The sequence below is a fragment of the Protomyctophum bolini genome (assembly GCF_963924005.1).
Source record: "Protomyctophum bolini genome assembly, chromosome: 21".
In the NCBI taxonomy this organism is placed as follows: domain Eukaryota; kingdom Metazoa; phylum Chordata; class Actinopteri; order Myctophiformes; family Myctophidae; genus Protomyctophum; species Protomyctophum bolini.
In genome coordinates this window covers 20355993-20370320 of record NC_137882.1, presented here as the reverse complement: position 1 = coordinate 20370320, position 14328 = coordinate 20355993, and the positions used below count along the sequence as shown (strand labels likewise).

The 14328-nt window shown below is 42.8% G+C and overlaps 1 protein-coding gene across 1 annotated transcript in view; it reads left to right on the top strand.

The window, feature by feature from the left end:
- LOC308336415 (cadherin-18) overlaps positions 1–14328 on the top strand; it is a gene marked incomplete at its 3' end in the record, with an annotated part of 102078 nt that overhangs the window by 40991 nt on the left and 46759 nt on the right. The window contains exons 4-6 of the mRNA XM_080793778.1: positions 6422–6589; positions 7911–8098; positions 9131–9384. Of these exons, the coding sequence (XP_080649904.1) occupies positions 6422–6589; positions 7911–8098; positions 9131–9384 (610 nt within the window). The remainder of the gene's footprint in view (positions 1–6421; positions 6590–7910; positions 8099–9130; positions 9385–14328) is intronic.

Below are 14328 nucleotides of genomic sequence, written 5' to 3'. Positions count from 1 at the left end.
GCTCTGCCAGTGGGCCGAATTGATTGCCAACTGCCAAGTACACTTTTCAGTTTGCAGTCTTCACACACTCACACAGGCACATACACAGATCTCCATGTGGGACACCGGCTGACAGTAAAACGGGTGCTATGGCAACGTATATCATTAGTTTCCCAAGTTGCATCGTTCCCAAGTAGGCCGGTGGCCGACTGCGACGGGCACGTACAGGTCTAGTTATATGGAAAGTCAATCCCAACTTGCAATATTGTGGTACTGCATCATCAGTTACAATTCATTCATTCACATTGTGGCTGTATGGATCATGTTTTGTGTGTTTTATTTATATTCTGTTTATACAATCATTAAGTTAAATTATATTATTGTTTATTTTTTTTACATATTCAGAAATCGCGCAAACCAACATTGTTAGGCAACGGCTTTATGCCTAGCCTGGTTGTATGGTCTACGCTCTACGTGATAACCCCGACAATGCCGGGCAAGCTGATTTCAGCTTATCACCAATATATCTTCTCAGAAGTTTGCTCAGTCACATCTTTGTGACATTGGCACATCATCATGAGTGGCTGGTCAGTGCCAGATTTTTGCCAAGCATACCGTAAATGGCCTGGGTTTCTAGTGATTCGGTCCAGGCTTGTGCTGCAGCATTTCACTCTATGAAATCAGCTGAGGAAAGACAGGTATGAAGGACATTATGGTGTATGGCATAATTTGTCAAGGGGTATAACGTTGTAGTGGGCCATTCCCTTTTTTGGGTGGGGGGTGGGGGGAGGGGTTGGATGCATTATAGTCAGTTCAATGTCTTGTGAAGTGTTGTGTTGTGTGCGTGCGTGTGTGGTGTCTTTCTAAGTTTCCTAAGCAGTGGACTTGACATGACAAATGGCAGGGTGTCGTCTGAAGCGCCGTAATTCATTTGTGGATATCAAAAGATGTAGGAGTAGAGTGACATTTCTCAGGCCAGGTGACATTTCATATTTCCTTGGTGTGTGCACGCTGACCTCCCTCCACAGCGCCATGAGTGACGGCTCTGGAGCAACGGGGTTTCACGGGTAAAGCAGTAATAAGAGACTGCAAAAGGCCAGAACGTTTGTCTTTCCTGCCGTTGTTTTAATGGAAACTGTCTGCCTGACAAGGTCTCCCCTTTTCGAATTATGAAATGCTGAGATTCGAGTTAATATCCAAGAACTAGCCACGAGTAATTGGAGGAGCCTGCATGATTGGAGGAAAAGCTGTGCACCCAGGCTGAGAGTTGGTATTTGAAATGGGGTTTATTATAAATGTGCTGCAAGAACAGACAACATTCTCTTGGTATTTTTTGTGTAAGCTACTGACTTGGAACTGATAAACACAGCGACATCTTCCAGTCTATAGGAATAATCAAATAGGAACTGGTCTGCATATAGGGAGGACAAATAGATGGAAATAATCCTTACTTCAATGCAGTGCTGATAATGGCTTTTTTTTAACAAGCTACCTGGAAATATCAGCAGAGAAATATCAAGATTGCGAATGAACAGAAAATGTCAGGTTGAAATATAGATGCATTTGATCACCTTTTATCCACCCTGCATTTTGAAAGGTTATGCAGTTGGAGAATAGAGCACTTAAAGCCCTGAAACAAGATCATGTGCTGCTGCAGAAGCAGTTAAGCTCACATGACTACCCCTCTCTCCTTGTGTTGGCTGTGAATTCAAACGCAAGATCATCTTGTGATAGTGAATGCTTTGTAACCTACTGCTGAGTAGTGGTGTAGTGTCGCAGGCTGTTGCTGGATCAGCCAAGGAGGTGCACAGATAGAGACTAAGAGACTTTGACAGACGATGTGTAACCTTGGATCTCTCGGATGTTAATACCACTGGCCTGTTTGTTTCTTGACCCACTTTCTACCCATGAGCTGTGCTGAGTGGATTAGTTTTTCCCTATTGGAGGAGGGAATGAAGACGAAAGGAATGAAAGACTGACTGACTGATTGACTGACTGACTGACTGACTGACTGACTGACTGACTGACTGACTGACTGAAAAGAAAACCTGTATGTACTGTAGAGAATGATTTACTTGGTCTACCAGGTTAAACCTTTTTTTACATAAACAAATTATTTCAAGCTGCATTGTGCCGTTTCTGACCATCACAAGGCTCAATATATTACTTTTCCCTTCTTCAGCCAGAGCTTTTTGAAACAGCCTCTTGCTCTTTAACATCGGCACACAATGTCTTCCAACTACTGAATGGCCATTACAATTTCGCTGCATTATCCAATTTAATTGCTCAACGCATTTAATCTGCCTCATCTCTTGACATAAAGCAGAAACAAACTGCCAATGGTACCTATTGTAATTTGTTTGTATGTCTTTACTTCTGTATGCATGTACAGTATAAGGCAATTATAGGCAATTGGCCTATTGTGCTATTCATGCAGTTACTGTATATTCTAATAAACGCAGCAGCACACCGGAAAGATGTGGACGTGAGGCACTAGTATATTAGTATTACAACATGGAACAAACAGTTCCATGTTGTCCATAATGGCCAGGGAGATGTCCATATATTACTGCTTTAACCAAGGGAAATTTCATGGCTGCGTTTTCCCACATTATTGTAGTAATAAATATGATGGAATGGAATGGGCTCCGCGGAATGTTGCATTCACCACTGCACCAAGTCATTTAAAATATCATAAAAGTGGAGGAGGGCTAACCTTGAAATGATGGGCTCACAGACAACTCACACAGACAGCTCACTTGTAGCTCTTTCAAACGTGATTTCTGCATGTCAGTGTGTTTTATCCCTTCATCATAATGATACACCTACTGGACTGCATTAGTGGCTCCATTACCATCGATTACCATCTACACACGTGTGAAGTTCTATTGTAAATTTCTACCACACACACACACACACACACACAGGTTCCACTCGCCAGGGCCCCTAACGGGGACATGAAGTTATTCATTGTAGCCTTCATTTGTGTTTATGTAACCTGTTATTTCAGCTTGTTTGCTACAGTAATATTAGAAAGCATGAAGTGAAACACAAAGCAGTGTTATGAGATTGCCTAGAAAGGTCAGGTAGTCAGGAAGTGTAGAGCCCAGGATTACATTAGATAATTGGCACTGGGTGAAAATAAATGGGTTGCAAAAGTCGTGGGATAAAAATCTGGTTTTTAGTCTTCCCCTCTTAATTGTCTGACATGACACCAAAAATAACCAGATAATCACCCTCTCTCTCTCGCTCTTTAATTCCTATAGTTATTACTCTCAACTTCCGACTGAACATCCATTCTCACCCCCTAACCTAACCCTAAACGCAAGCACGGGAGCAACGCATGTTCGACCGCATGTCGGTCCGTTGGTGTGTCTAATCTGCGCGTGCATCCCGAGTGATTGGCCTGTGGATTCAGATGCACTATGAATCACCACTGAATGGACAGGAATTACATCCAAATGTCTCCATTATATGGCGTGGAATTGTACAATCTCTACAACCCCGCTCAACCCTGGGTTATACAAACTAGACCTGTACGTGCCGACCACAGTCGGCCTACTTGGGAATGATGCAACTTGGGAACCTAATGATTTACGTTGTCATAGCACCCGTTTTAACTGTCAGCCGGTGTCCCACATTGAGATCTGTGTATGTGGCTATGTGCCTGTGTCTAAAGACTGCAAACTGACTATGAAATGTTTACTTGGAAATCAATTCGGCCCACTGGCCCTGATTGGTTGAGCCTCAATTGGCTGAGGCAGAGGCTGGAAATTGCACAGGTTAAAGGAGTTGGCCTCATTAGGCCTACTGGCAGAGCCTGACCAGGGCCTTTTGTGGTGGTTCTGGAGAACCGTGGGTCCGCCCGACTCGATACCTGGCACTGCACTCCCTGTGGGGGTGTGTGGAATGCGTGTGTCGAATGTGAGTCAAACGGTGGGTCAAACGGTTCTCGAGTTACGTGCATTACAACCGTACACACACGTACGCATGCACACACGTACACAGAGACGTGGCTCATTTATAGTAGGATGACTTCCAAAACCCCATTGGCTGTTCTTTTGGCCACAACACCCACTTCTTTCACCCGGGTTACACAAATTATTGCCAAAATCCCATTTAATGTTATTGGACATATCCCGTTACAAGGCAAATGAGCTATCAAAACATGATTTACGGGGGCATGTTGGCACAGTCGGTAGTGCCGTCGCCTCACAGTTAGAAGGTCCTGGGTTCGATTCCCGCTGGGGACGCTGTGTTCTCTCCTCCGCGCCATCAGTGCTCATACCTGAGTCGTGGTTGGCGAAAGGGCCTTTATGTGTGGAGTTTGCATGTTCTCCCCGTATCCCCTAGTCAGCCTAGTGTACCGTAGGTACCCTCACAAAAAATGCAATCCTGATTTCTAAACTGGTCGGAATAACGTGTTCCTTCCACGCGCTACGTACGGCCGGGGAAACTCCCCCCTGTCAGATAAAAAGAAGCTCATGCATAGAAGCAGCATGAGGTCAGTCCGCTGCCCTCCCCAGGTTGGCAGAGGAAGTGTAGCACCTATAGGATTACATTAGATAATTGACACTGAGTGAAAAAATGGTTAAATCGTGGGATAAAAACGTCTCTATCTATCTGTCTCTATCGGGACATACTGTAACTCTGACAGCGCTGAATCAGCCGCTCAGCTGGCGACTTGCTCGCTGGAGCTCGATCGGCGATGCCTTTCAGACGGCGCGCATCCATCTCAGAAAGTTCCGCTTTCAGAATAACGTATCGGCGGTCCTTGGCACAATGGAATTAAGCAGGGTGGTAGAGATTATATTGTACAGCTCCACCCCATAGAATAGGGACATTTGGATGTAATTCCTTTCCATTGAACTGAAATCTCATCATTACTGTTGTTTGGTGCAATGCACACTGTAACTGTCAGTGAGGATCCAATATTGTGCTAGGCTTAGGGCCTAGCACAATATTGGATCCTCACTAGCAGCTAGGCAATCTGTCTTTGAAGCATGTGGTTAGGTGACAGTTTCCCATTTCTTTACACAGTCTTTTGCATTGTTGTTGAACTCTGCGAGATATTTTAAGCTGCACAGGTTGGGTAGTAGAGGGCAGACAAGGCAGTGCAGCATCGTATGGTCCTCTTCTCCAAATTCACAAATGGTTGGGCCGGTTTTGTAGCTGGCCATAGAAGGTTTTAATCGCCCTGTTCCTGTTCTCAGGCGGTTGAGTGTCTTCCCCTGCTGTGGCTCAGGAGGTAGAGCAGGTCGTCCAATGATCCATGGGTCAGCAGTTCGAATCCCGGCTCCTCCTGTCTACATGTCGAAGTGTCCTTGAGCAAGACACTGTCCTTGAGCAAGTACAAATTGCTCCCGATGTGCTGGTTGGTACCTTGCATGGCTTCCGCCGCAATCGGTGTATGAATGGGTGAATGTAATGCACAATCTATGTAAAGCGCCCTGGATAAAGGCGCTATATAAATGCACCATTGACCCTGGACCCGTGGTGCTTCTGAGCCAAAAGGGAGGTCTTCAGAAGGGGGATTCTTCCATGTCAATAGGAGGGGGGTCATTCTCAAGCGTTGTTGTCCATAGCTGGAGTCTGGTTTCTTCCTGAGATGTTGCAAGGGGCTGGACATGGCTGAGGAAGGATGTTTGATCCAGACAGCAGCAATGACACCTTCTGAAAGTGTCATTAAGCACATAATAATGAACTGCTTCCTGGTCACTCACAATTGTAGGTTGAGTATAGGCCAACTATAGGGAGTTGTATGTTAATTTCTGTATTTGTTGTGTTGTTATATTATAGTTTTTTATGATTGGGGACTGAAAATTGGAAATCAGAACCTAGCAAAATCTGGCATGTTTACATAAAATCATGTTCAGATGGATGTGCATTGTCCCATACAAATACTGTAGGCAAGGCTATTTTATTTGTATAGGACATTTCAACAACAAGGGAATTCATTGTGATTTGCACAGAACACAATTAGGAAACACAAACACAAAAGGAAACACAATTATACAATGACATTGGAATGCACGAAACAAAATAAGTAAAAAATAACAGATGATTAAAGTGCAGAAGAGAAAGAAAGATAACAAATAAAAGTAACTCAGTCAAAGGCAGCGGCAAATAAATAAGTAAATATGTACTTCAGTAGCCTCCTGCTGTCACAGTGCCTTTAAGCAAAGACACTAAACACCTCCCCATCTGCTTGGACATTGGTAAATTGGCACCCAAGGCTAAACTATTATTAGCTTGTAGATCAATCGGCTATTTATTTATTTTTATCGTAAAAGGCAAAGAAATTGAAATAATCCTGATGTCGATTTGAAGTCATATGACCCGTCCCTACCTGCTAAAACAAATCGAATGTGCGACTGTACCTCATTTGGCTTGTAAATGCTTGTCAGTAATGTTACATTTTCCTTCTCCATGGCGCTTCCAGGGATCATCAGAACGGCCTTATCGAACATGGACCGGGAGGCGAGGGAGCACTATGCTGTGGTCATCCAAGCCAAAGACATGGCTGGCCAGGTGGGAGGACTATCGGGCTCCACCACCATCAACATCACACTGTCCGATGTCAACGACAACCCCCCCAAGTTCCCCCAAAGTATGTATACTGAGATAGAAATGATAAAGAGCTCATCTCGTCGCTGTCAAGCTGAAACCTTGTATCTCCGACGTATTTCTTAGTAGTATGACATTGTCAGGCGATACAGAGTGGCTGAAAAGTGGACATACTGTATAGCCATCTGTACAATTATTCTGCCCTGACAGTGACAATAGCCTATTTAACATTCTGGAACAATGTCACATCAAATTCTAGTCAATAAAGCTACTCATTTTGTCAACTGTATAGAATTAAGCTGCAATGTATCCAAATTTAAAACACCAGCATTTTTGCGTTATTCATTCTGTAAGAATCCTCTCATCAATTGTGTCTCCTCTGCATCTTCAGAGAAGAAATTAAGAAAAGGTTTGAATACATTTCATTTGAGCCGAGACAAGCAATTAAGTTCCCTCACAAAAGCTTATAACTGTGCTGCTGCTTTTCTTTCTTGGTAGAAGTTGTAGAGTAATTAACACCTAGCTGGGACGTCATGTGAATAACACAATTAAGATGCTGGTAGAAAAGAAAATGAGATATAACCAGGTTTTGAGAAGCTTTTCTGAGCATGTACAGTATTCTGTGCCAGCAATTTATTATGAATACTTCCCCTCTATAAAGTCAAAATCCTCATTCTGTATTGGAAAGTCTTATCCTGTCTATCTGTGTTATTAATACATGCAACTATGTAATTATAAATTCATGGTAGCTTGTCTCTGAAAGTACCTATAATCAATTCCAGTCACTCATAGCTATGAATTGTTCACTTTGTGCCACAGCGAAAACTATTACTGAAACCATCAACTTTTTCTGAATGATTATGTGGTTCAGTGTTTTATAGACTCCATTTGAGTGCTATCAAATCCAGTTTAGTATTTAATGTCAATTTCAGAATTGTGGCATATTTTGTAATGACTTTCCCTAAGGGAACAGAGGTTAACGGGGTCTAAATGCTTAATTAGCTTGCATCAATTGCTCAATCAGTCAGTAAAAGCTATGGAGGCATTTGGCTAAATTCATAACTTCATGCATACAACCCGTACTGTGGAACGCTTTGCACCATTCATCTTGTTAAGTTAAATCTCCCCACCCACTGATGCCATCAGCTTGACACTCATTTCCAAAAACTATTTTCAGCTAATGCCATTTAAATTGGAACATTCTGTACAAAAAGTAAGAACATATATTTAAATTGCTGTTTCATATGCATAATATAACACTAAACAACCGTAAGACTCGTGGACGGTCGCTTTCACTGCAGGCTGGGTGGTTGAAATGCTCCTTTTAAAATCAGCATCACTCCCACTTCAATGTTCTTCCACAGAAAATTACCAGCTTTACGTCCCAGAATCAGCACAAGAGGGGAAACCGGTGGGGAAAATCAAAGCTAATGATGAGGACGTGGGTGTCAACGCCGACATCAAGTACAGCATCATCAACTCGGAGGGTGCCAACACATTTTCTATATACACAGATAGGGACACCGGAGAGGGAATCATCAGCCTGAAAAAGGTAATTAAACTGTTCCTTTGGCGGGAAGCCATTCTCTGAGTACAAAGCATTCATTGCCTGACATTTTGTCAAGAAGCCATGTAGGCATCTTATTTCATTAGTGTTTGGGTCCTTTTTTTTCTTTTTTTTACCTTTTTCAGTTGGTGAATCCAATCTTGCTGATTTTTAACTGTAGATTATCATCTTTTCTTTTTCCAATGCAGCCTTCAGGCCTGCGCAATGGAGTTTTTAAGTGGAGTGCAGTGTGCGCAATACTGGCCCCACCCTTTAAGCCCAATGTTCATCTGCCATGGCCGAGAAAGCTGGGACAGTGACTAGAGGTCCTCAGGCCGTAGGTTTTAAGTCAGAGTTTCCCTCTCCTAGGCAGGCTGCTGACAAGAGTAAAGAGGTCTGTCTCCCCTGCTATTTTCCCATAGCTGGGGCAGTGGTTGACAGCCGCCAGGGTTGTATCCGGCTATCTGCACACCGGCGGGCCTGCACGCCTTGTCTCTGGAGCCCACTGCTGCTCCGAGATCCCCTGCAGTTTAGCCTGGGACCGTGACGTCCCATGTATGTCTACAGTACAGTACAGTACAGTACAGTACAGTACAGTACAGTACAGTACAGTACAGTACAGTACATAGTACGAGTACAGTACAGTACAGTACAGTACAGTACAGTACAGTACAGTACAGTACAGTACAGTACAGTACAGTACAGTACAGTACAGTACAGAATACAGTACAGTACAGTACAGTACGAGTTTTTTTATCTCAGAAAAAGTCAGGAATGTAAGTGTTTTTTTGTAAACTTAATCAACTTAGTCTATCCTGGTTGAAACCTGATTTTGGGGATGACTTGGGTTCAGGTATAAGAACATAAGAATGTAAATTTTGATACTTGTAGGACACAGGGATGGGGAGTGCTCATGTTCGCTTGGAGTAATGCAGTACCCAATGTCCTTAACCCCACTTTGCACTCTTGCATTGCAAAACAACCTCAAAAACCAAAGGTCTGCTCAAACTATACTGATTGACTGCCATTCCTCGACAGAAACTGAACTTTGAGAGGAAGAAGACCTACATGCTCCACATCGAGGGTACAAACATGCACGTAGACCCTCGCTTCACCTATCTCGGAGCATTCAAAGACACTGCCAGCCTGAAAATCACAGTGGGCGATGTAGACGAACCGCCCGTCTACACTATGGATTACTACATCTTCGATGTTTATGAAAACGCTCCCCTGGGCACCGAAGTGGGTGCCGTGACGGCTCGTGACCCCGACGGCAGGAACAGCCCCGTCAGGTGAGGCGGTCCCCATCACACACCCACACACACCTACCAGAGAAAGCATACAAGACAAGGCAAGAACTGTCCAGGAGATGTCTAAGCTGGCACACAGTAACACCTAATAGCTCTAGTCCATAGCGTTAGGAGGACGTCTCCTTAACGCTATGGTAGCCTACTTTCAACTTCCTGCGCACGCATGCAAGGCTACACTGCCTGTAGACTGCTGTTACGCACCAATTAGTCTAGGGGTAAAGGGTACGCATAACATAAAATGTACAGGAAACCTCACTCAAAAGTTGAAAATGCTTTTACTTTTACTTCAGATATAAAAGTAGTTGGTACAAAAGTGTTGTCCTTAATACAAATGGCTCAATAGATACATCCATCCATCCATCTTCAACCGCTTATCCGTAGTCAGGTTGCGGGGGCAACAGCTCCACTGAGTATATAGAATATATTTCACCAACCATAACCATAAAACAACAATACCAGAAATAACCCCCACCACACGTATAAAATGCACGTTTTGGGCAGAAAAGAAAATATTTCACCGGGAGGAAAAATCTGGTCAATGGGATTGACCAGATTCTGGTCAATCCCATTGAGATCTGTAGAGAGTGCAGTGGAAACATACTTTATGTAAACATACTTTGTATAAAATGTGCATTTTATAAGTGTGGTGGGGGGGCTCAGAGTGCGTCCACTAGGTAAAGTAGGCTTTCAACTCCCAAAAACTGTCTTTGCATTGGTGGCAAAAGTGCTTTATATTTTTGCAGTATTTTTGTAATTCCTTTCAAACCACTGCTTTGCTGAAAAGTGTGAATGCTAATGTGATAGCTGTACTGTAAGTGGAAGGGCAATCACCCTCAGAGGTGAATGCACGGCGGTAGTGCAGCAAGTATCCAGTAACAATGTGGCTCTGCTGTTTAAGAACAGTGGTACTCAAATGTTTTACTTAAAGGTAGATTAAGTGATTTCACTTAATTCAAATATCACTTATTTTTTTGTTTTGTTGTGATAATCCTCTCTACTATAGAGTGTGCTGACCATATAAGTAGTTCCCAGTTAACCCCTGGGGGCCAAAAAACCTTAGGTTTCGTTTTTGACTCTCTATCCTGATTGGACCAAGGCTTAGGTCCCACAGCCAAAAACGAAACCTACGGTTTTTTGAGTGAAATCACTCACTCTACCTTTAAGTAAAAGTATCAATACTGCAATATAGAAGTACTCAGTTACAAGTCCGGAATTAAAAATATGCTTAAAGTACCAAAAGTAGAAAGTACTCACTATGCAGAATGTGCCATTTCAAGTTTTCAAATTTAAACAAATATCCTGAAAATAGCAGATCTACAGTACAAGCTCACAAGGAGTCGTATCGCGACAATATTTGCCTCTGAGATGTAGTGGAGTAGAAGTAAAAGTATTGGAAATACTCTAGTAAAGTAGGCTACAAATACATCAAAAATGTACAGTACTAACTAAGTAAACATACTTAGTTACGTTCCACCACTGCCAGTAACATCATCCAATTGCATCGCCAGGGTCAGTTCCTTTGCCTAATTTTCTACCAAAACGGTATACACGCATTGCGGGATCTTTTGGATGAAAGCAGCCAACAACATTGTTTGTAATGATGCTGTCATTCAGAAATGCACAACATGCTTGAGACAGAACCGTTTTGTAGTTGAAAGACTGTGAAATGAGGGATCTCAACATTGAAAATAGACATAATGCCTTGCATAGAAACGACACTGAAATATCCTCTGGTTTCCTCTGCAGTCTGCACTGTTGCCTATCATTTGTCACATTCTATCAATTCACTGTATACACGCTACACAGCCATCACAAACCCATGGTATCAAAGACGGAGAAGATGCAGGTAATATCTAAGAAGCAGCTTTATGGCAAAACGCAACCGGCCTATGGCCAAATGTAAATAATAACCACGTTACTATTGTTGATCACATACACACACACACACACACACAATTAATGCACAGTGAAAACATCTGTAGAAAGGCCATTCATATTAGCTTTAGGCTGAAAGCTAATTTCACCGTGCAGTCACAGAGAACCTGTATCGCAAAGTGCTCTCCAGTCCCTCTTCTTCTTTCCCTGGGATTAATTTAAATTCCCACTGTATCACACCCATTAAATGATGGGGTAGCTGCAATCTTGTAGCTCCTCACAAGATGATGATTTTCTCATACATCAATAAGTTTCAATTTTCTGGTGCCATTACATGTTATAGGATCATAGTCCAGAGCCCTGCCACTTCGCTACAGAGCCTGGGGATTTCCTTAACAGCAGCATAGAGACATTTACATGTATTATGGTCATACCGGTATCTCAGTGTGCCACATTTGGGGGGTGGGCCGCGTTGCCTGTCCTCTTGTACAAATGCAGATCAGGCATTCAAATGCAAATCTGGTGGCTTTTCCTGCCAGGTAGGGTATGCATACAGTAATGTAGTGTACTCTGCTTAGGCTACTTGTTCACAATGAAACCACCACCAGCAAGAAGACCCTGGCTGGCAACAGTGATGCCAGCCTGCCGTTAAAACCTGCCGCCGACCCAGCGACAGAACACAGAACCTGCCGAGGCGGACAGAACTAGTGTCTGTCTACATTAAAGAGTGTCAGGATTTCATCGTAGTTGTTTGTGACATATAATAACACTGATCAGAAATTCACCAAAGCGACTAGCCTGGTTTAAGGAGTACCAGATGACTCAGTGCAATCATGGCATTTAAACATGCTCTTCTGTTTATAATCTAAACACAGTAACACGTTTAAAAAGTGTTACAAATAAGTGCTTAGAACCTAAACGCTTGGGTTTAGTGTGAAATTAAAAATATCTTTTTGCGGGGGAGGGGGGCCCATGCCGATTATAAAAACATTTTGTCTCTGATGAACATGCTCTATGTGAGAATGATGAATTATGTTTTGAAGATGGGCAAGAGGAGGGATGGTTTAAAATTCTATCTTTGATCACAATAAGAATTAAAAGACCAATGCGTACGATTTGCTGTAAACGTGGGAGACATGCATCTCCAAGAGAAAGGGCCTCTACTTTCCTGGTGGAAGGCTTTGTCCTTTCCTTCATGTCCATCAATCGCAGTGTTCCCCACAGAGGGGGATGAATGACGGAGATGCTTGGTTAACATCCATTTGAACCCGGGGAAGAGACATTTCTTTACAATATAGCTGCTGTGCATAGAGCCTATTACATACTATCTTGTAAATTACGTCCTGATTAGTTTCCCCCAGCGCACAGACTAAAATCCAGAGGCTATACTGCATATTATTGATTATTGATTGACGATCTTGCAGTTTTTTATGAAGCAAAAATAAATAAATGTACAGTAAGCATCTTCTTCTATGTTGCCAACCCATTCTTAGTATGCATGGCAGACATTGTACTATTTCTTTGATCTGTGTGCTGCTTTCATGTTAAGCCTCCAGAGTAACAGAGACACTGTCAGTCCCCCATGAAAATGTGACAACACAAGCAACCCACTATGCTAATTCGTACACAAAGTGGGCTGCTTGGTACCTAAACTTTGTCTTACTCTTTGCTCTTCCAGCTGAAATAGCTTTGCTGTGCTCTTTTATCCCCGGTATTTAATAAACCATGACAGAATTTCTGCTGTGCGTCGCCCGCTACACGCTCTGTAAGAAACAGTTTATTATGTCAAATGAGAGCAATCCTATATTGTATTATCCATTCCATTCCCCACACCTCCTTCTTTTCCCTTCTCACATTTTCCATGTCAATGAGCATTTGTTGACTTATACATTACTCAGGGGAATAAAGGCTGGATTAAAGGTGTAAACGGGTCATTAAAAGATAAATTAGGACATACACTGCAGTCCATGTTGATTTCATGCTTCCACTCCTGAGAGCTGCAGCCCAATTTAGATTTCCTTCCCCTTGCGTGTATTTCATCTTGTTTTAACCCATTAAGATCTGAAGCCGATTCTGTTTCTGAAAAACGTATCAGTCACGCTCAAACTTTTCCATGTCATGTCATGGTCCCCCAAAATTATATGTACATAATCCCTACAGTGGAAATAAGGGGGTATTATGCACACCCTGGAAATGTACTTCTAATCAGTGTTTCCTGATTAGAAAAAAGGAGCTATGTTAAAAAGTTGGCAAAATGTCCCATCTACGACTTGAAATTGTTGCATGCGTGTTCGTTTTGTGCACACGGACGCGGCTGACTAGACCTTGATTGTGATTGATTGATTATCAATAGTGACAACCTGCTCAATAGTAGCACCCTGCAAAGAGAGGCTTAATTTCTGATCTCTCCTTTGTGGAGTAGATCAGGGGTTTTAAGAGAGCATCCTTGGGACCACCACTATTGTGTCTGGTGGGTCCATCATACAGTAGATCCACCTGACACAATAGTGGTGTGGGTTCATGCACCATTACATGGGTGAAGATTATTTCGTTTTTTTTTCTTGTTACTTCCTTGTTACTCACTAATCACACTATCACAGGCTACATTCGTGAGCTGGAGAAAAACCTTTTCAAAGGCACAACATTTTTGTTGGATACAGCCACATTTAAACTATTTAAATATTCGTCCCTGGACCAAACGGGACACCCCAAGTCCTCTCTCAATATATATATATTTTTTATGAAAAAATCAATTTTATTTGCAACCCATTTTTTTCCACCCATTGTCAATTATCTAATGTAATCCTGGGCGCTACACTTCCTCTGCCAACCTGGAGGGGCAGCGGACTGACCTCATGCTGCTTTCTATACATGAAGAGTCCAAGCTGCTTCTTTTCACCTGACCGGGGGGAATTTCGCCGGCCAGCATGGAAGGAACACGTTATTCCGACCAGTTCCTTTCCCCTCCATCAGGCGCCAGGGGGAGGTAGTTTAGAGACCAGGATTACTGCATGGTTTTTGTGAGGGTACCTACCCTAGGGGACACGGGGT